Source organism: Chelon labrosus (genome assembly GCF_963514085.1).
Source record: "Chelon labrosus genome assembly, chromosome: 15".
NCBI lineage: Eukaryota > Metazoa > Chordata > Actinopteri > Mugiliformes > Mugilidae > Chelon > Chelon labrosus.
The window spans coordinates 11,147,871-11,169,295 of NC_140348.1; the positions used below are offsets into that span (position 1 = coordinate 11,147,871).

Here is a 21,425-nt window from a genome sequence, read left to right on the forward strand (position 1 = left end):
TCATGAGTGCATATTTTTGAGAATTTTCATTCCAAACTGACTGGCTTACGACTGCACTGTTAAAGGGGCTAAATTACTTTCTTCCGATTAATTATTCAGGAATAATATCTGGCTGTACTGCAAGAAACTAATGCAGCCTTTGAGACCAGTGACCTTAAAATAGTTCTATATTTAAAAAGATGCATGGGCATCTGTAACAGTCTGCAGCTGGTTTGAGTTGTAAAGAGGGTATCGCTATTGTGTGTGCAATTTGGAAATTGAACAAATCACTATAACTTCCGCATTCACCCAGGGATCACTTCTTGGGTCTCTTAAATCCCTTATATTCCATCCTTAGGCCAAATTCTGTGATCCTTCAAATGACTTTAAACTCACTTCATGAATGCACGGGACTAAGTTGAAGTTAAAAATGTTGGTGTTAAATGGGGCTTACGTTAATGCAATAACTGCATCATACTTTTATCATCTACAAATAGCAGAGCTTCCACAGAAGATTTAGAGAAACTCATTCATGCCTTCATCTCTAGTTTAGTTTCCCCACAAGATATTAATGACTCAGTGACTCAGTGGCTTACAGCTAAAATGCGTCTTTGACATGCTTGACCAAAAGGTAAACCCAGTACTCTCCTTAGATCTGTTGGAAAGCAGTCAGCTAAAAGTGCCTTTTTGCAACCCAAATGCCATGCTGGATTTAGACATTATGCTGGATTTTGAATGAACCAGCTTCCCGACGATTCCAAATGCTCCCCAACTTAAGCTGCTTTCAAATCTAAATTAAAGTTTGTCTTGGACCTTTGATTGTACTCTGCTGCCTTTTATTTCCCCTATTAATACTTTGTTAACTTTTATTGCTCTTCTGTAATATTATTCTACATTAACTGATGTTTCTTTTTTAATCAATATTTTCTGAGTTAATTTCATCTTATTTCAGTATACTGCAGTCTTCATTTTATCAGGCTGTATTTTAAATGTCATTTTAGCCTTGGCGTTGGAAAGCTATGATAAATAAACTCGTTATGCTCCGTTTTATATACCAATATTTCATGCACATGATTTTGCCATCCTCCCTCACTCTAACCCAAATATTTTATTATTACTTTAAAAAAATGCATCTTGTGTTTTGGTGAATGGTCCCTTTAAGTGGCTTGAGGAAAAACTCAAATTCCCACAATGCACTGGTCTATTCTTCGTCGTCGAACAAAAACGCGGAAACAAAAGAAGCGATCAGTTTGTCAAAACAAATAACCCCGAGTCGGCATAAAGTGAGCGTAGTTGTAGCCGACAGCTGTCAAAGTTAACATCGTAGCTGCTCCTAGCCTCCCTGAAAGAGTGGCCATGGCCTTGAAAAGAATACAGAAGGTAAGAATAATCGCATTTCCTTAATTTGCTTAATGTTCAGAGCAGGTTGGGGCGATGCGGAAACGTCGCTGTAACGTTAGCCAGTCAGTCATCTAATAGCATTTTTTGCTAACGTAACTGGGTGGTTGACTGTTGTACCAACGTTTTGTGAATGATTTAACGCCGAGTAATGAATTCACAAAGCAACATCTACTGCCAGCAAGTTATTTATGCCGACGGGGATGTCTCTATACGAAAGCCAGTTAGCTAAGCATCCAAACTTTTTTATTAACTAGCCTTTTCCTTAGCCTTGTGTTTGTTACCTTAATGTTGGGTGTTGTTTGCGTCTTCAAAATGCTGATGAACCGTGTAAAACCACCATTAACAACTCTGGAAATGTCTTGAGGACTTTATCTTTATATCCATGAGGCAGTCTGATATTGTTGTATTTTACTGATGAGCTGGAGTGTATAAAAACCATAAGCCTAAACCTTAAGCTAACTTCGCTCCAAGCTAGTGGGCCTAGAACAAGAGCAATGAGAAAGCATTTTAAGTTAAGTTTCGGGTTGCTTTAGATTATATTATAGTTCTTGTGAGTTTAACCCTGTTGCTTGCCAAGAATGGTTTACCATTTATCATACAGTAAACCATATTTTGCATTTTAGGCTAGCTGTCACACTCTTACATTCTTGCTTGTTTTATTTTTTACAGGAATTAAATGATTTACAAAGGGACCCTCCAGCTTCATGTTCAGCTGGACCTGTGGGCGAAGACAGTAAGTATGAAAATGTGCAGTAATGTATATAAACATTTCATTTTCTCACAAATTATTTCTGCAATCTACCACTCTCAAATCAATCATGTTGTAGCTTTGGGACTGTGTTGCAGTGTATGCCTGATTCTTAATCATATTCTCACATGTTGTTTCTTTATCTTTCTTTTCTTTAGTGTTCCACTGGCAAGCTACCATCACGGGACCGGTGAGCTTTTTCTGGATTAGTTTCCTGGATTTTTTTTAAACCAAGCTGCTTCTGGATCTCTAGACAATAGTGTTTTTATGTTGACTTTACAGCCCTTTCTATTCTGTATGGGGAGCACTAACTGGCATTCTCTATCCCACTTCTATTCACTGATGTCCATGGCATTATTGAGACAGAAATATTAGGCGTACATTTAACAGTCATTTATTCTTCATTTTCAGAATGATAGCCCATATCATGGAGGAGTTTTCTTCCTTTCTGTCCATTTCCCCACTGACTATCCCTTTAAACCGCCAAAGGTAAGCTTCATTATCATTTGAGATTGATTAACTCTGAGGTACATCTCTTTGTTGCACATCGAGCTTTTGTCACTATTTTCTGACATTTTGTAGAGCAAATGACTTATCATAATGTAAATAGTTTTCAGATACAGCCCTACTCAGGACATCATTGATATTTCTTTTAATAAATGTATTCTCTGTGACAGAGAGCCAACAACTGTCAAAATCAAAAGGTAATTTTTTTGCTTCTTTTGTTATTTTCATAGGTTGCCTTCACAACGAAAATCTATCACCCGAACATAAACAGCAATGGAAGCATTTGCCTTGACATCTTGAGGTCACAGTGGTCTCCTGCACTCACAGTGTCAAAAGGTAACGAGCATCTACATCTAGCACTGAATACTACACTAAAGCAGTCTGGATTGTAGATTTACATTTTTATATAATTTGACATACTTAAATAGCGGGTACGATGCGTTATCTCAGATGATGTACAGAGGCAGCAAAGGCCCCTTTAGTGACATCTGAGCTCTTTCACCAAATCTAGATTCTTCCATATCAACAATGTCCAGGCTCTAGAAACACAATATATATTAAAGATTGATTAATGAAAGTTTTATTCGTAATATTTTGTACTTTATAATTGGAGGAGCAAATGTGAGTGAAAGAGGGTGTGGTGTTGTTAAGCACAATGACGGTAATGGCTGCACAGTTTTTAGAGCCAAATTTTGATGTAAAGATGCATCAAATCATAGCTTTTCCATTTGTATTTCATTTATATATTTACTAGCTTAAAACAAATGGTGAATGAGCTAAAATGTTGTAAACATGTGTTTTGTTTGCCTACTGACGTTTTTGTTCATTCTGTCCCCAGTTTTATTATCCATATGCTCCTTGCTATGTGACCCAAATCCCGACGATCCGCTAGTCCCCGACATTGCACACATCTACAAATCCGACAGACAAAAGTGAGTAAGAAAGTCAAAGAATATGGGATATGAGAAAACCTAAATGAGTGCATTACTAATTGGGTTTAATTTTATTTATTTTTTTAGGTACAACAAAGTAGCTAGAGAATGGACCCAGAGGTATGCAATGTGAACAACTTGATGTTTCAGGAACAATATGCATCCCTGAACACCTCAAAATATGACAGTACTGTTCAACTGCTTTATCCACACTGGTTGTAGTTAGTGTTTGATACGCTTGAAGCACTTTCTCTTCTCAGACTTTACTTGACCTAACTGTTTTTACTGTTTATTATTTTTTTCTTTTAATAGGCATTATTATTATTATTATTATTATTATCATTATTATTATTATTATTATTGCAAGGTCTGGTGAGATGGAATGATTGTATTTTTCTTTTAAGAGATTTCTATTGTACAAGACTATACTGATTTTTTTTTTTTTATTATTATTTTGCATTAAACACGTTAAGCAAACAAAGATGAAATCACGAGTCCACATAAATTGTGAACGGGCTTTAAAATGTTTGGTTCAGTCATTCGTGTGACCACTAGGTGGCAGCCTTTACTTTTTACTCGCTTCTTTCATAAGGCATTTACTTGGACAACTTAATATTCGTTCATGTTACATTAAATTCAGGCCCATTTGCTAAATGGTTATTCATGTGGATAGTGGCTATTATAGCGTGTTGCTTTAGCACAGAAATTAAAATGAGAAGCAAATGTTCAGCAAATTGAAATTAGACCACCCATTTGCACTGCTGGTTGCAGCACAGTCACTGTATGCTGGTGAAGCAACCCTAATGAGATTTACACATGTTCTAGCCACTGATGTGATAGAATTTTACAATTGCTGCTTTCACGGCGTAGTTTCAATTTACAAAAAAAGTGTGGCCTGCAGATGGGTTATAGCAGATGGAAGGTAAGCATCTCTATCAAATTAAATTCTAACCTTTATTAAATCAGTCTATGTAAAATGTATTTCTGATCAAAGCTGTTTTTTGTCTTGATTAGCCTGAGAACAAAAGGATGCACTTAATAGAGGGTACTTGATAAAATGTGCTTTTTCATAATATACCTGTCAGTTGTAAATACAGCTGATGCTTTTAGGTTGCTGTAAGTCAAACATTCATACGAGATAAAACAAGTACTTTCACTCTTTCTGTTCCATTGTCAACCACAAAGGTTGTTTTAAAGACAAAACTCTTCTTCAGTGAGTTGTACCGTTAGCTGATACGATGGATTACTGCGAAGAAATGTGATGTGATCGGACTACTGGGTTTTGTGAGTGCTTGTACTGATTCTATAACACACCTGTGCACTCTCAACTAGCTGAAGAAAAGAAAAAAAAAAATGTGATTCCAGATCAATAAAGTGAATCATTTCACCCTGAAATCAGGTGAAGAGTTTAGTTGTCAAAGCTCAGCTGCATTTTTAGCAATGCAGTGAATGCTGTTTTTGTTTCGTTTTTTATTAAATGTTATGTAGTTGGCTGGGTTTTTTTCTACCTTTATTCTTAGAATTCACGTTTTTATGGAGCTTTACATTCTAAATGAATAATTATTCAAGATAATAATTAAAACTGGCTTGCCAAGTTTTGGAGGACAAACCACAAATGCCACAAACAAAATATTGAACAGTGAGAGAAACCAAGAAGGATAAAAAAAAAAAAAGATGAAGAATAACCCTGGAAGTACATGTTTATATGTCCCTGTAAACTACCTTTTGTGTACGGTGCAGTGAACTTTATCATACATGGTAGTTGCTTTATTTAGCATCAGCATATAAAATATGTGCAGTAAATCCCACATCCATACAATATACAGGATATCACGTTAATTCTTCCTTTTCTGTTATCACAACATTTGTAAAACTGCTGATATGCAAGACCGCTGCAGTGGCATGTGACGTGATCAGACTGCTGGCTCTGGTGAGTACTCCCAAGATCTCATGTTTGATAGAAGACCGAACAAGGAATGAACAATAATCAGAGAAAGGCCTGGTGCTGCAGCAGTGTGGTTACTTTGGTTTGTAATGAAAGCTCCAGATTACGGTTATTTGAAGTCTGCCAAGGCTGGCACCTCACATTTATGAAACTATGAAGAATAAAAATGCTGCTAAAATCACCATCAACCACTGGCCCGGCAGGCTCCTGCTGTGAGGGATGAATCGCAAGCGGTAAAGTAACACACAATGGCACTGAATGGTATAACACTATTAACACATAAAAAAAAAGGACCCTGGTATCATGCAGTGTGTCCTTGAAAACATACATCTTTTTCAGCATCAACACATGTACCTGTCAGGCATAACATTATGACCACCTTGCTAATATTGTGTAGGTCTCCCTTGTGCCTCCAAAGCATCAGAGAATGGACATGGGCCTTCTGAGGGTGTCCTGTGGTGTCTGGCAACAGAATGTTGTTAGTGGGGGCCTTTGGGTCCTATGGGTTGAGGGGAGGGGCCTCTGTGGATCATCCCAAAGATATTTAATCAGTTTGGGATCTAGTGAATTTGGAGGCCAGGTCAACACCTTGTGCTGTTTTTCATGTTTTTTGAGTTGTTAAGAACTGTTTTCTTTTGTGTGTGTGCGCCTGTGTCAGGCTGCATCCTGCCATCAAGAAGTGTCATTGCTATGGGGTGGGGGTGCCTGGTCTGGGCTAGATGGGTGGTACATGTCTAAGTAACATCCATATGAATGTTAGGTCCAAAAGTTTCCCATCAAGATGGTTAGTGTTATTCACTTTACCTGTCAGTGGTCTTAATGTGGGAGATCGGTGTACAGAGAACTTTTTTATTTTTATCTTTTGGATTGTGACCCATTTCCAGACTTAATGTTATCTTGCTCCACATTTGTTTTGCTTTCTCCTTCCTGTATTGCTTCCCTGTACGCACTCTCAGGATGTGTAGTGTTTCCTCTACAAACCAATAAATAGGTTACATGGGGCGTTATTAAAATCAGCCGGCCTGACTGGGAAAAAAAGTGGCACAGAAAAAACATCTACACAGTGACTTTACATCCATGTGGTATTGTAGCATTACTTTGAGCTCGTAGTGAGGATTTCTTTCCCACGGATGAGCCTTAAAAGTGCGAAGTCTCAAGTTTCAAACAAATTAAATCCAGTAAATTTCTCACAAACCGTAAAGTTTGGAGTTCCTCGCAGCAACCCAGGGGGAGGTAGATGCTCGAAAAAAGAAAGTTTCTGGGAGGAGTCCCGCTTTTTTTTTTTTGCGGGATGACACGTGAAACTTTCCTGAGGAGTTGGTTGGTATGTTTGCTGTGCAGCGCTCCGTTAACTCGGCAGACAACCTATAGGCAAGCGAGCGGACCAGTGCGCTCCTCCTGCCTATTTTTAGATGTCACCCTAATGGGGGAAAACGAACGGGCTTGAAGAAACTGCAGAGGAAGGTCTGAACTGCGCTGCGATGAGCTCCAAGAACTCCGCGAAGTGACGGAATTTAAACCAAAGTTTTTTACAGAGGCGCGGCTCCGGCTTTGCTTCAGCTCTACACAACTGAATAAAAACGCAGTGGCCAACGGAGAAGTTGCCGTGCAGTGGCGCAATGGCTGCCCAGTGCGACACTTTAAGCGGATACTTGCAGCAGTCGGACCAGGGCTCCAACAGCGAGCGCAGCACCGACTCTCCTCTGCCTGGGTCAGAGGAGGATCTGAGCGGCCCTCATCCGCTGCCAGACCCGGAGTGGACTGAAGAGAGGTTTCGGGTGGACCGCAAGAAGCTGGAAGTCATGTTATTAGGTAAAAAAAAAAAAAAAAAAGTGCAAAGTTAGTAATAGTCTTTACTGCATCATTTTCCCTGAATAATTCCTTCCATCCTGTCCACGTTTCATCTAATTGTTGCCTTTAGCCGCTCAAGGCCAACACTTTTACGCACAAACTCACACTTTACCACTTTTAGTTGCACCCATTTTTAGCGTCTGGAAACTTGAGCGTGTCATGCGCGTGATCAGGATCAATTAAGGCAATTAGTTAATTAGCTTTTCCAACAGTGTCACAAAGTTACAGAAAGAAAGAAAGAAAAGCTGAGCACCGAAAGAAGTCGTTTCCAGGATTGAAGCCTAAAACCCTCAGAGTTGGGTCGAAGAAGTCCAAGACATTCGAGTTAACTATCAGCGTTTTATCGCTTGCTGTTCTCATTGAGGCATTGACACGCCCCGGCCACAAGGTGTCGCTGCACAAACTCCCATGGCGCGCTTTTGTTTGTAGACTAAACTGAAATTGACCTGAACATGCAGTTTGTTTAGTTCTCAGCAAAGCAGTCTGCTCACAGAAAGAGTTGATGCAACAGTCTTGGCTGATTTGAACAAAATGGAAACAATCTGTTTTAAAAAATTCAGTAGCAGCAGCTTACATTACTTATTTTTTTTTTTTTTTTGTGACTCACTTTGAAACAGAACGCCAGATTTTCCACAAAACGGGATGTATGTATCATGAAGGAGAGATTCCCTTAATCTGTGGTGGTACTTGATTCAGTGTGTGATCTCCTCTCTGATGATGTGCAAGTGACGCTAAACAGTTAAACATGCGATGACAGGCTTGTAAAGAGAGGCCGGGCCAGTCTCCGTGGAGAGGTCCCTGGAAACTGAAAAGGTTGAGGTCATTTATCACAGATTTCAAAACACACTTGTGTGGAATATTACAGCATTTGGTAAGAGGGCTGGACTCTTTATCAGTTTTACATAAGGCCAGGAAATTAGACCTGAGAAGCGGCCAAACAGGACCTCAGGAGGAGAACAGCAGTCCCAATCATATTGAAAAGAAAACAAGGATAAGTGTTTGCCGATGAATACGGGCTTAAAATGTTCCCTCGGAACTTAGTAAAAGTTGTTTATCAGTAATATCTAAGATATGCTGTATATGAGTTTGGAAAGCAGCTGGTCTTGTTTATCTTTTATCCCGTACACACAGATGTATACAGGCAAATACATAGCTCCCCTTGAGAATGTCCTGGTTGCAGCCGCGCTGCTCGGTACATTCCTCAAAGCTCCATGTCATCCCTAACTCTTCCAGGAAAACAACTTAACCAGAGGCCGGCTCTGAATGTGAGTGTCCGCCACGTCATGCACTGTACCTAAATACGTCTCCTTGTACGTGTTCTGTGTACTTGTATATGCGACACATAATCTGTCCACTTCCAGTTTGTCAGTGTGGTCTCTTGTCTCTGTCAACATCTTGTTTCTCAATGGTTCCTTAATGGCATCATGGCTGCTCATGTTGACAGCTGGGATGTAGAGTACAAACGGCTGCCGTGTTCCACTGTCTCCCTGTTTAACTGGTCAGTTGCAGGTTCAGGTTTAAATACCTTGCTATCACAGCTGTGGAACTACTTTAACCTTTGACCTCCGCCATTCAGGAAAAATGCAGGAAGTCCGATTCCGCCGTGCTTATCTTGGTTGCCTCTCAGAAGACATTACACAGTCTTAGCATCTGTTGCAAGTGATGCATTAGCAAGAACTAAAAGCTACAGACATGGTCTAGATCAGCTTCAACTAACTGGATTAGATATGTTTTGGTCTTAGGCTGTAGATGTAAATTCAAACCCTAATAAATAGCTCTTTCAGCCTCATCCAGCTTGGTTGGAGTCAGAGAACATCTGGCGCTGTTTTGATTGGATCCGTGGTACAAGATGTTCTGAAGGCCAGAGTTTGGGCCGTAATGAAATAATTTTTATGAGAACTCCAGTATATTTTTACCCGGCGTTTTATTGTCTGTGACGGTATCTCTGGCCTGCCCTTCCTGGAAAATGAAGTGCGACTGACCCTGGGGAAAAAGCCACGGGTCAAATCATGGCGATCACTTTGCAAACAATGATAGCGCCGACGTTTTGCTAGGTAATACTGCATATCCGCACGAGTTTGCGTTGTTGGAGGATGCATTGACCATCTGGTTATGATTGCAGATTGTATTTCAGAGGGAAACATACGTTTTATAAACCGGACATTACAAACTATTAAAATACTCTGCTATGGAAACGGCACTCGCAGCTGCCTCTGTTATGGATTATTATATTTGCAGCTAATCTATAGCCGCAGAGAGAACAGTGTTTAGTATGGCTAAGTATTGATTATTTGAATGCATATGGATCCAGTTATTTTTAAATATACATTACACATGTCTAAAACTGTCAGATTAAGTTAATAACAAGAATGTACAAGCTACATTTATGCATTTTTACATTCAGAAACCGAGAATGGCTATGATTGCTACAATTGCTTATTAATTCCGTTGTCTCATGACTGATGATTTTATGATCTGAGGAAATCTTGGGTTCTCAACAGGTTCAATTATCTTGTTGTCTCAAGAAATCAGCATTTTTATTTCTTGAGACAACAAGATAATCATGGAGTGAAATTGTGAAGAACTAGAAATGAGTGTGTGGTTCGTTATATTACACATTACTTCAGTCTTCAGAATGTGTGCTGTGACTGTTGAGGCAAACATCTGGAATTGCGTTCACCTGTGAAGTTGCAGCCAAGATAATATTCTCCTTAAATTACGAGCTCTAAACTGAATGTTATAGACTGTCAGGGCTTTCTAGCATTATCATTATTAGTATTATTATTATTGATCGTTTTAGCTTAATTATAAAGTTAACATGAGTGCTCCATTTTGGTTTCGCACAGAAAAGGGAGTCTCGTCTCCCGGGTGATATTCCATTCTTTAATTCCTTCAACCAACATCATCATGTTTCCATACGGACTGTACTCTCTATTTTTTCCCCCCAAAGTATCTGGTTATTGACAGAAAATTAACCTCGGAAGCGGTGATTAACATGTTATTGTTAGATAACAGCATATTTGCACGCATGGTTGTTCTCAGCTTCCACTTCTTTAATCAAAGTATGGTTTAAAAAAAAAAAAAAAGTATTTTATTTGTTTTTATTTGTTATTTTAACCATTTCTCCCAGTATTGTGTTCACTAATTTATTGATCAATATGGCGGATAAACTCCACATAATGAATCTTGCTGTACTCAGAAGGTACAGGTAACAGGTCAGATTAGGACATCATAGCAGTGAGAGCTGTAAAGTTGGTCCTTACATGAACTCTGGTGAACGAAAATGACCCAGAAGACCCTCTCTGTGCCCATTAAAAGATGTTAGTGACTCACCGGCATGTGTCCACTGAAGCAGAATCCCACTGAAAGCACTTAAACTACACTTTGAATCCACCGTATTTTACAGCTCTCTGTTCTGGCACAATTTGCAGCAGGAGAAAATGGAAATTATAATTGCTCGGCAATTGCAAATTTGCTTTCTCCTGCACTGGCAGGGTCGCAAGTTCCAGGGCTTAGATCTGTAAATAGAGAAAAAAGTGACAACAAAATCTCACCCTGACAGCTTTCTGGGTTTACTGTTGTACTCTTGGCACCCTAGAAAAGAGCTCCCAAGTTAACAGCTTGGATGCCTTAACAGGGGGATGAAAGCTTGAAAGATAGTTATATGTGTACAAGGGTCAGTGTAAGAGACCGTTTGTGCCCTTTTTGCTTTCACTATGAAGTTAAGAGGCTGGGGGCAAGTGTGGGAACGAGGTAACATTTTCTCAAACTATAAATATCCAAACTGAGCATCTGCAGCAAGGGTTTCCTCCTTTAAGACAAATGTAAGCATAGATTACCAATGTCTTCATGTGTGTTAATTTGCAAAGCTCTGGTAGACTCCTCAGACTTGTAATGATGAGAGTTTAGTGGTGTTTGAGACTGAACGTAGGCTCCTAGTGGGCCAGTGTGTGCACACATCGTAACAACATGTTTGCCGAGCAACTGCGACAACAACCTACAATTAGGCTAAGTGAATCATTTTCCTCATTGAGCTAATTTGTTTTCCTGCTCTTAAACCACACACTATTATTGGCTAGCTTTGTTTCTGAATGGAAAAAAACTGTTGCAAATGGTTTTCTCAGGTATTTCCAGTATGTAATGATGACATTGTTGGTGTAATATTATACAGTTGGCACCTCAGCTCTCTCCGCTAAAGATGCTGATGGTATTTTCTCACACAGAAACCTCATTTGTAAGCTGCAGGTTGCGCCCAAACTCCTCCCCGAGAAGGGAAACGGGCCATCTCATAAAAGTGTGATTATTGTATTTTCCAGTATTGTTCTTGTTGTTGATTTTTCTGGCTTCTACACCCACGTAACAAGCCGAGTACGTGTGAGGGCCTCATCCTCCTCTTCCTCCTTGGTGCTGAGTAAGGCTCACAGACAGGAAGTGAGTGTCTTGTGGGGAATGTGCTGCAGGCGTTCTCCTTCACTCGTTCTCCCCTTTCATTGCTCCCTCTTGAGCATTCAAACACTGCTCTGTTGTACCAGCTTCCATCGGATCCAGTGTGGAGTCGTCGGACTTTCCTGGGTCTTTATCTGATACTACAACACAATCCTTACTTTAACCTTTGAACTTAACTGAACCCATGCAGAAATATTTTTGAAAAACATCAGCAGTAGAGCTGCATCATTATCTCATAATTGATGTTCAGGTAGTATTTTGCAGATATGTTGATTTTCAGGTATTCGTGTTGCTCTATTGTATTTGACTAGTCTAAAGCGAAAGTAAAGGTGGAGAAGCAGGGACTTGGAAAGAAATCTTACACAGTCTGCTTCTGGACTACGTTCTCTAAAAGAATGGAAACAACAGACGGGGCCAGCATGGAGGAAAATCCCTTCTCAGGTCTAGATGTGAAAGTCCTTTATATTCTCAGTAATAAGGTGGTCTCATTTCATTTCAAGATATTGTGATCCTTAAACCAGATTCTGACCGGATTCCATGCAAAATGTGTGTTATTTTAGTCGTGAATGTACCAAAGCATTCATTGGTAAGTTAGGGACCACAATAAGAGCAGTTTCCACTATTTGAGCAGAAACGCTTTCCGTAGCTTTTCAGAAAAATAGGGATTTGTTTGATCCTTTGTGGAATTGACTGACCATCAGTTTGCCTGAGAAGAGCTTTCAATCTGAGTGAACTTGTGTGACGGCTAGATGCCGCAGCGGTCAAATGCCAGTTGGAAAGAAGGTCTGGAACGACCTGTCAGGAAGTAATAATCACACGAATTCTTATTTCGCTGTGATTGAATACAGGCAGCAGAGCTGGATGGGTGCTCTCTGGCCACATGTTAAGGATTTACCTAAAATGTGTGGGATTGATGACTTGCATCATTGTTAGTATTTTGAGAAATTGTAAAATTAGCCTGTGTGTCAAGCTAGCTTCAACAGTCTGTGCTTAATGCATCTTATAATCGCTCTTTAAATCTGTTTCTAAGCAGTTGGGCTTAAAGTAATAATGTGCAACAATAGCAAGAAGAGGAATTTAATTCCGCTGAGCACTGGCGGAGCACTGTAATTTATCTCCAAAATAACAAGAAAAACTGCCTGGTTTAAACGTTGAGACATTAAAGTTAAATGCCATGTTGTTGTTTATTCATTTTCAGAGAATACCCCAGTAAATGCTGCAGAGAACGACTTGTCTTCTCAAGCAATTATTTTTACCTGCGCCGTGCAGTTAAACTAGGCAAGGATACTATTTCCTTGACTGTGTACAATACATTTTGGGACACGTTAACCATTAAAGAATTAAAAGCCTTTAACACCAGAGTATCCAGTAAGTAAAGTAAAAGGTTAGGGTTCGTTTGACTGCTGATTTCCCTCTCCACTGGGCTTTGATTGCCTCGTACTACCTCTCCTCTCTCCGTCCTTTTCCCTCCTTTCCCTGCGGATTTTACTGAAACATACTGATACAATTAAACAATTCTATTCGACTTTGCTTACACGTTGAATTCCTCCATCGTGGGCATGATGAAGCTTTCAGGAGCTGTAATATAATTGAGCTTCAGTCGACGGAAAAACCTGTAATTCATTACTCAAGAAAATAAAACCTGGAGTCCTGTTTCAACTGTGCGAGTGAAGCTGGAGCTCTGTGACCCATTTCTCTGCCCCTGGAACTGTAAATGGGTTGAAATGAATACCTGTTTTTCTACGTCCCTCAAACCTCTCTTTCTTCAGCCCTTTTCAAAGTGCAGATTTACATTCTGTCTGGTTTGCGGTTGCTATTTTAGAAATGTTTCTTGTGGGGTGGGGGTGGGGGGTGGGGGGGGGCACCCTCCAACTTATCCTGCACGCGTGCGCACTCACCACACTCACACAAATGGAGGAACGCACACACAGACACATGCACGCCGCCCAGCCCTTAACCACTCCCCCAAGAGCTTTCTCTGTTTATCTACGGAGAACCTTGGGTTTTGGTTTGCTGTTCTCGCTCCTCATTCAACATCCAGTTCAATCTGCTTTTTTTTTTTTTTCCTCCACTTGCCTTGATTGGAGAAAAAGCATTTTTATAAGAGCACCTCTTGGATGTAGTCATGGATGTTGCCAGGATACTTGAACAAAAGAGAATAGCTGGGGAAGAAATAGGAAAAGGGCATCTTATATTTAAATTACTCAAAAAAAGCTAACAGAATTATCTTAATTTCCTTATGGCTGTTTTAAATTACATAAAAATTATTCTGATTAGACAAATCAATAGAGAGTAATCAACTTGAGTGCTTCCATCATTAAAATCCTGCACAGATTCCTCACTTCCTTAAAAGGAAAGATGTACTAGGTGAAATGCTGATGCGCATGACATGTCAGTGATTTCTTAATAATACAATGTGATGTTTACAGTTCTGCTCAGCCCGTTAAGTGAGACTGACTCCCTGTGCTCCGTGGGGGATCTAGCACAGTAGATACCAGGCACCAGGAATGTACAGCATTGTGTAATCACTTGGCAGCATTCGCACAAGGGAGATCAAGGAGGAGACGATAACTCAAACATGTTACCAACAACAGCTTGATGTTAGACGTCTTCTTTCCTGGACTGGATGATTCTGCCGCAAAGATGCATGTGGGTAAATAAAACCTGCTGTTTATATGAGGTAATAAATGGACTTGGTGTTTACGGGCATAATGAAAAACAGTTTTGTTCGTCGAATGTGATGAAATCTGTCAGGCCTATTTCTGATTGTTTCTAGATGGTCCGGGCTTGTGACCTCGGGGTCAGCGAGTCTAGTCTCTCTGGCAGGCTTTCATCTCCGTCTGTCGGACAGCAACATCTGGCACTTGCTTTTATTTGATAACACAGTTGCCTGGCAACGCCAACGTGAAGTTGAGAGGAGAAAGGAGCCTCTTTTCGAGAACAGAGGGTGGCTTTTGCTTGGCGCAGAAATACAGTGACAGGTGTTCGGTTTTGTGGATGTTAACTCCGTTTCCTGAAGCTAGAGAAGTTTGCAGTGCTGGTTGATTTGATGGTGCTCAAGACTACTGGTGGTGACAGTAACACCTGGTTTTAATTGATTTTAAACAGCCATAAAGAAATAAAATCGTTTAGTGCTGGTTGTAATATGTTAACAGTTATTGTTACTGTCTGTATTGTAGAAAACGGGAACCGTGGATGTGGTGTCCGAGCCTTAAAGCCACCTTAAAAGCAAATTTAATGTTTTTAGATCACATGTCTTGCAGTATACGTCATCTGTACGCCTGTAACCGTCTCCACAATGACAAAAACATTGTTCTGTAAGCATTATTAGTGGTATTTTAGAGTTTGTCACCTCCTGTATAACAATTTAAAAATGTTGACCACTCATCCTGCACCCAGGGGCGTGTACTAATTATGGATGTAATGAAACGCTTTCTCAAATTTTCATGCCCCTCCTTTCCCTTGAGTCTCTCTCCCCCTTTTCACAGCACTGCTGGCTTCGGCTCTCTCTTTGTGCATGAATGGGCGATGCCTCCTCGGGCCGTCGGAGCAAATGTTAGGTTAGCGAGTGATGTCATATGATAAATAAATGTTCGAGTAAGATGAATTCCCAAAAAGCAGGATTGTAGTGGGAAAGCATATGTGTGTGCCACAAAGCATTACTTACCTTCTTGTTCTCTTTTAGAAGATAAAGATGTCTGTGTTGAAAGCTGAGGATGCTTCTCTGGCAGCACTGATATGAAATATTACATAAAGCAGACAGCTGGTTCTGCTATAGTTGTACAGTTTGCTAATCCTGACTTGGTGATTAGATACCGCTATTGCCTTGAAGAAGCAGCTGAAGTTTGTCACAGGTCTTTTATTTTGATGCCAGCTCGTGTAAAAAATTACCAGAGCAGTTCACAGACTTAAGTTTTGGCTTTTGTCTGTTTTCATTTAGATCTCAGCCGTGTTTCTGCCAACTACTTGTCAGGTGCAAGGTGAGAAACATTTTTCTTTGAAGCGAGGTGTTTGGGGTTGATTGCAGCTTGACTGAATACCAGTCCCAATCGGTACACCGACTCCTGAATCGGTTTCAGTGTAGCTTGAACCGGCCAATGGCCCGATTACAAATGCATAAATCGATTTCATTTTGCTGATCTCCCTCTATGACTCCCTCTTGACCCCTTCCATAAAACTCTCGCGAGACTTGCCGCAGTCGTGTCAGATCGCGTTGCGCGTTTGTGAGGGAAAGTTAAAAATGGCTGACTCTTTGACTGTTTACAACGCGCCGACAGGTTCACAAGTCCAAAAGTGTGGAAGCAATTTGGATTTTACATGAAGAATGGAGCACTGGATAAAAGCGTTACCATATGCAAACAGTGTAAAACTGCGCTAAAGTACACTGGTAGTACAACAAATCTCCACACTCACTTGGTAACAGGCAATGAGGAGGCTAGCACTGCTGGCACAAAGACGTGGCAAGACAAAGACAAAGACATTCACAGATCTTTCTCTTAGTTGTTTCTTTGACTTAGTTCATTTGTGCCAGCAAAACTTGAACATTGTTTATTTAGCCACAAGGGCTTTGTAGAGATCTTACAGTTACATGTTACATTAATAAACATGACACAAATTACAATTTCATGAATCTTTTTGAAGGAAATGCTACATTTATAGTACTGATGCGTTGACATATTGTAAAATGATTGTCTGCTTTCAACAAGGCATCAGATTGCATCGTACACCCTCTTATTGAACCGTGCAGTATCGAATCGTATCGAAATTCTACTGGATCAAACCAAACCAAATCGTTTACCCCTACTGTTTATCTTTAAAACGGCTTTTTGGATTTGAATGACTCTGTTTGCGAACTGGTGGCAGGTTAGGTCATGAGCAGTCCTGCTTCATTTCTCTGTGGTGAAGTCAGATATTTAATCACGTGACGAGCAAAAATCACATACTCCCCGCAAGTGGTCTTGTGTCCAAGTGAAAACATGAACCTAAATTCCAGGATATGTAATATATCAAGATGGATGTCAATGGCGCAATAGACATTTATATAATATGTTATACTCTATGAACCGTGTCTGTCTGAATTTTACATTAGGCGTTGTTACTGCTTTCCACTTTAAGTGTTTCAGGGCTAACATTTGACCCTAAATGACACAACTTACAACAAAAAACATCTTAAAGCCAAACCTAAAAGGAGATGACGTGTTGATTGCAGACAATTTAGTAAACACTCTTTATTTTTTTCTCTAAAGATCTGAATCAGCGATTCTGTCCTAGCCAGGCCTGAAGTCTTTCCATCTGTATAATTCAGTAAAAATATATTAATTATATTACTTATATTAATGAGCATAGTTGCCTACCCAGTGAATTTGTTGCATTGCGAGTGTTTATGTTTTGCTATAACTCTTGCGGGCTCTCTCATTAGCTCCACACTGAATCGGCAGAGAACTAATAAGGACATAAGAAAGCCGGAAACTTCATGTTCTCGTGCTCTTTTCATAAAATATGGAAAATGTAGTTATTTTTCTCTGGATGTTTTTCTCTCAGCCTGAGGGGAGAGTTCATAAGTCTGTCTTTCATATCAAGGTATTTGAGCAGATGGTGGACTAAGATGTCAAAGTTTTTCCAGATTAGAGTCGTCACTGGTTGTGAAATCCTATCCACTGGAAATAAAAGTTTTTATGCTTACCTAGGCTATTATGTGAATGCCCCAAGTTTCACATTAAGTCTTCTTGTGATCATTACCAGCGCAGAGGATTTTCTCTAAGTAGCTCTGCAGTTTAGAGAGCTAGCTGTTTCCTCTGGTGCTTCTTGTTGCTTTTTGTAATTTGCTAAGATCCTGTCTTCACAGGAATCCTTTGACTTTGATTGCTAAATCGGGCTCAGCACAAATACCAGGTTTTTAACTCCCCCTTCATTCTTTGGTTGTTAATGAATGACTGATATGGCATAAATGGATAATGGCTTACATCTCTGTGATGATGATTTCAGTCTTACTGGAAAACCAGCTGTAACGTCGCCTTCTCACTCAAACCTTCCAAACAAACCTGGGTAGAGCAGAACTGAAACTGAATCTGTAGAAAGTATTAATGTCAAAAATGTCTTTTCATTTGATTTATCAGAGCTTATGTCTGTATTGTTTGCCTAATTGTTGTGCGTGGATTGAAGCCATAACTGTAGAAATCAACGTTGTTTACATTCCTTTAGTGTCAAAACAGCGGAATCTCCCCGAAACTCAGTCTTTCCGCAAAATAATGGGTCCCAGACCCTGCTCCATCTGCCAGCGGCGGGTCCTGCATGCCTTCCGCTGCAGCTCCTCTCATTTCTTTGCATGCAGTGACAGTGATTAGATATATTAAATAATTGAGAGAATTAGAGCATGTGGATCTGATTAACTGCAACCATTGTGTCTGCTTTCTGAAGTTAATAGACAATCACACTAGCTGCTTTAAGTTAGTGTCTCATAATTTGCTCCATATTTTCAAGAATACACCAGAATTGATTGCGACATGCGATCTGTGCTCAGGGCCTTTGTGTCGTTGCTCAGCTGTGATGCCTTTTCAGTCTGCTGTGCTGGGAGGGAGCACCGCTGCATTGTCCTCATATAACCTGCGCCAAAAAACACTTCCATTTAAGCACTTGAGAGACAAATGAAACAAAGCTGCTTTGATATAAACCAAGACTAATAAATGCTGAAAATGTATACTTTAAAGCAGGCATTTGCTCTTCAACTCTGTCCAAAGGAAGGCCTATAATTTGAATTGGGTTTTTCTGTTGGTGGACAAAATAATAGGGTTTTTGGTTATCTAAGTAATGGGGCATGCAGCTACACATTTTTGTGGAAAAATGCCTGTCAAAGACAAATGCCAAAGATCTCTCTGGTCTGCTCCTTCCTTTCTAATTTTCTGTTGTTGGCAAATGAATTCTGCAAGACAAACAGGAAAACATGAATTTTGAAGAAGGGAAAGTGAAATTTGTAAATTTGGTGGTTTCCTGCAATGAATATGTTGCCAGTCAGCAGCTGACTTTCAAATTGCAGACGCTGGCGTGTCCTTATATGCATACAACATGTTCAAACTACAACTAAAAACCACAGTAATCCACAGTATCTTTTTTTGTTGCCTGCATTCTCCTTTTTGTAAAGCTGGTGCTTATTACGCCACAATGCAACTCAACCTCTGACAGGTAATTTGGAGATAAGGGTGTGTTGTTTTATGCTAATAACTTCTCATGCCTTGAGCTGCAAGCCACAAGCAGATGTGAGGTTTTCTGAGATATTCTTGCTCAGTCATGGGACGATGACGTCCCCAGTCTTAACCCTGCCTGCACTGCAGACATTGGTTGTTGTTTTTCAAGCCTGTGAAACTACCATCAGCCCTCTGTTAAGAGGTTTTTAACCAGATTACCAGTGAAGAAAGTTTGTCTCGTCTAAGATGCTAACCAAGTCACTATAAAAGTGTCTCATGCAGCCACTTAGTACTAATAGTGCTACTACTTTTTTTTTAACATACAGCACACAATTTATTGTTGTGTAACGTGAGCTTATTGTTCTCTACTTCATAATGTACTCCAGAGCTTATTGGACACCCTGCCGTGTCCCTGCTCCCTCAGCTCTGGGTTCTGCAATGGCGGGTTTGCACACATGTGCCTACAGGATGTTTTGCTCTCAGCACATGGCTCATGTTTTCCCTCATCAGATTCCTCTCCGCTCCACTGCAGGCATGTGCTGTTACAAAATGTTGTTACCCCGTTTGGGTCAGTTTTTGTCGTTGTGGTACATCGCGTTTTGCATACATTCAATTATTATTCAAATCATTGGCCGTGTCTCAGTGGACTGTATTGTTTGATTTAAATGCTAACATCTTAAAATGTAAAACAGCTATCCTTGCATCAGTGCTTTTATAGTTTGTGTATCAATTTAATTTATCACATGTAATACATGGCAGTTTTTTTAGTTTTTTTTTTTTTTTTTAAAGGGCTGCAATTTGATATGTGCACGGTGGTCCTACTAGAGGCTAATGTTAAATTTGATGCTTGAAGGAGGGTCTTTATGTCATGCAACTTTTTTACTTGCAACTCTACTTCCTTGAGTATTACAGATTCAGTAGCTACATAAAGTCTCAACATCTCTTTGACTCACTTCAACATACTAAAGAAATTATGAATCTTACCATGCATGGACATTTAGTTGATAAAACAATACTGACAAACAGAAGAGGAGCATCTGGTCTGCTGTGTATTTCACGAGATAAGAGGAGGAGAAACGTCTGTTGGATGTTACTGTGCTCCTTTTTGTTTGTCTTAGTTCTTACAGGAAACGCTCACACTAACAGGATCTTTCATAATCTGGGATAACTCCGGCGGCTATTAAAGCTGTTTTATACTAAACTAAATATTGGACGTAAACACTTAAACATACGGTCATCGAGATGGACAGAGTCAGTTTGCTTTTGTGTCAGTGCGGCAGAGATCGCTTTATCATCGGCTGCTTTAGGGGCAAAACTAGGACTAACATTAACAATCAAGTGAGTTGATCTATTATAAGCATTTATGTGGAACACATTAGAGATTATACTCTGTTAACTTCCCACAGTACTATATTAGAAATGCTTTTTTATTTCGTAGTCTTACTCATCGAGTGTAGATAGTTCATATATAGCCTCACATTTGCTGCATATTTCATTCTGCTCCACTTACGCTGTCTACATGTCACTATATTCATGCTAGTGCTAGTGCTAATGCTAGTGGTTTCTGATAAGTCCAGTGAGCTCCTCTAGACTTGCTCCAGGGCAGGGTCCCCCAGTTCATTTTACCCAAGGGCCGAATATTGTGAAGCATGCCGAGCCAACGGCCAAAACATCTCTTTTCTTTTTTCCCCCATTACGCCAGTAACACTTGTTTCATGTGGAGATGTTGTTTTTGCTGCTACTGTTATCATAATTATAGCAAGAAAGGAGCATCCTGAGGCAAAGATAACTTTTCTCCAAAGGCCTGACATACCTCTGCTGCGTACCACCAGTAACATCAGTAACAACAAATGCTGATCGTAAGAGACAGCTATTCCACAGAGACAGCTATCGGCAGCATCTCCACAACCACATTGCCCTCTAGAAGAGCCAAGTGACAGCAAAGACAAGGACGGGAAGACAAACGGAGACTGAAGAAAAAATAAATTTTCGTTTTGTCACTTTTGAAATACAAGATTAAATGCTTCAATAACACAGCAACACATTATTATCGAACATTTTTTGTGGCAAACAGCATGTTATTTTAATATCTTTGTTTATTATTTCAAGTTTAGTGCTGCCCTTTCCAGAGTTTCTGTTCTCTCTTTTTATCTATTTCTTCTTTTAAATTAAGCTCTGTAGCATTTGAAGTATAAACTGTGGTACATACAAATGAAATTATTAGTAGTCTTGTTGTAATCATTATACCACAATAAGACTTACAAGTGGTCCAAAATAAATAGACTTTCACTCACCAATCGGTGAAAGAAGTGACAGTGATGGTCTGAGGCGATTGGTAGCATGCATAGTGTTGAAGTGCCGCTCTAAATCACTGCTGTGGTCTGCATGCATGTCAAGCCGGTCGACTTAGCACTATTGTTGTCTGGTAAAATAAA

At 39.9% G+C, this 21,425-nt stretch overlaps 2 protein-coding genes across 2 annotated transcripts in view; both read left to right on the forward strand.

Moving 5' to 3' along the window:
* The first annotated feature begins 1,211 nt into the window (after positions 1 to 1,211).
* LOC311500463 (ubiquitin-conjugating enzyme E2 D4-like) lies at positions 1,212 to 5,059 on the forward strand. The gene is made up of 7 exons (XM_084561883.1): positions 1,212 to 1,359; positions 2,050 to 2,113; positions 2,287 to 2,318; positions 2,540 to 2,617; positions 2,866 to 2,971; positions 3,474 to 3,567; positions 3,655 to 5,059. Exons 1-7 carry the CDS (start codon positions 1,336 to 1,338, stop codon positions 3,698 to 3,700), a joined length of 444 nt encoding a protein of 147 aa, XP_084418009.1. The 5' UTR covers positions 1,212 to 1,335; the 3' UTR covers positions 3,701 to 5,059.
* A 1,406-nt stretch (positions 5,060 to 6,465) lies between these two features.
* bicc1a (BicC family RNA binding protein 1a) overlaps positions 6,466 to 21,425 on the forward strand; it is a 57,266-nt gene continuing 42,306 nt past the window's right edge. Inside the window, exon 1 of the mRNA XM_084561868.1 lies at positions 6,466 to 7,324. Coding sequence (XP_084417994.1) covers positions 7,132 to 7,324 — 193 coding nt within the window. The 5' untranslated portion in view covers positions 6,466 to 7,131. The remainder of the gene's footprint in view (positions 7,325 to 21,425) is intronic.